The 1591-nt window shown below is 40.2% G+C and overlaps 1 protein-coding gene across 1 annotated transcript in view; it reads left to right on the plus strand.

Moving 5' to 3' along the window:
- The window catches only part of LOC106528754 (glutamate-rich protein 3), a 17416-nt gene that overhangs the window by 802 nt on the left and 15023 nt on the right, over window positions 1-1591 (plus strand). Inside the window, exons 3-4 of the mRNA XM_014024004.1 lie at window positions 176-367; window positions 866-1043. Of these exons, the coding sequence (XP_013879458.1) occupies window positions 176-367; window positions 866-1043 (370 nt within the window). The remainder of the gene's footprint in view (window positions 1-175; window positions 368-865; window positions 1044-1591) is intronic.

Genomic DNA, 1591 nt, shown 5'->3' on the forward strand with positions numbered 1-1591 from the left:
CTGTCGTTTTGCTCCTCAGCATGGCTTCCTAAAAACGCAGCAGGATTTCTCAAACATGCATGAATGAGTCAGAGCAAGGCTTTGAGCACGTTTTTTTTTTATGAGAGTATAATATTATAACATGATATAAAACTCAAAAAATAGTGTTTAACTGGGTTCTTTTTTTAATGCTCAGCTGCCTGAACTGGTTGGTTCCAAGAGGTTAGGAAAAGGGGACGTTTACCTTCCAGTCATTCCCAAAAGGTCCTCCAGTCTGACCTCCATCCCCAGGAGTCTGAGTCAGTCCTGCCAGTATTTGTACGACAAACGAAGAGGATCCTTCTCATCAGTCACATCTCAGAGGACAACAGGGCACGTCGAAAAGCAGGTGAAATGACTGCTTTGTCAAAGCTAAATAACAAAGGGGACACGTGCAAAATCCACTTTTTAAAAAACACGTTGTGTATTTGGTGTTTGTAGGAGTGCAGAAAAGTTTATTTTTAGTTTTTCCCGCTGCTACAGTATGTCTTTCAATTTATATCTTCTGTTGACATCTTTTAATTAATTTGTAAATAAAATGTTTCTGCGCCGCTATATAGTCGTAAACCCCTCTATCAAACTAGAATGCACCGCTCTGGAAGCTGGAGGTGGGCGGGGTTTTAAGCGTCTCGTCTGAATTTAAAGAGACAGCCTCAAAACGAGTTGAGACACAGAAAAGAGGTGAAACTAAAGTGAAATTTTGACCAAAGCATTGCAGTTAGACCCAAAGTGAATGATTTAACTGTGACAAAGAAGTATTTTAAAGCATGATGTCTCCTTTAACAATGCTATTAAAGAAACGAGTTCCCTTTTTCATCCCCTTTCATTTTGTTCTGTTTCATACCAGAACAAGCTGAAAGCTCAAAAAGAGACAAAGAAATCGAACGTGACTGTGACGATGACTTATTTGGGCCAGAGCCATCGAGGTTCGGGTTTAAACTCGGCTCAGGATGAACTGAAGGTGCTTCAGCAGATAAACGGAGGGGAGAACCTCTGTGTCTTTAAAGACCTGGTAACTCCAGGAGGTAAGTGCTGTTACAATAAAATATTTATTTTAATAATTCAGTGTTACAGTTTTAACATCCTGAGACCCAAGCTTTTTCTAGATGAGCATTTTATCTTTCTTCAAGATACAGGGCATAAGCAGGACCTAATAAGTATTCAGAATTCAGAATCATTTATTGTCATTCACAAACAACATCAAGATGCAGAGCAGAACAAAATTTGCAGTTTAGAACATCCGTCCAAAGAAACACACATGCATAACAAACATGGGGGAACGAATGTCCAGGGTCTTTCGCAACTTAGTGTGCTACCTTTTCAGTTTAGAATGCACACACAATAGGAAGGGTGAGTGAAAAAAAGAGCTTTGATCCTGTGTTTTATACAGAAAAACACACAAACATATGCTCAAAAAAACTACTCTGCAACAGTGCAGTTAGCTAAGGATGGGAGGGGGTGGGGGTCAAAATAAATGGTATAGGGAAGGGTTCAGCGGAGCCGGTGACATTCAGGGCACAACTTCGTGTTGGAACCGATCAGAAGACCTCAAGAGTCCAAACCAGAAATATAT

Source organism: Austrofundulus limnaeus, unplaced genomic scaffold (assembly GCF_001266775.1).
Source record: "Austrofundulus limnaeus strain Quisiro unplaced genomic scaffold, Austrofundulus_limnaeus-1.0 Scaffold403, whole genome shotgun sequence".
NCBI classification, from domain to species: Eukaryota; Metazoa; Chordata; class Actinopteri; order Cyprinodontiformes; family Rivulidae; genus Austrofundulus; species Austrofundulus limnaeus.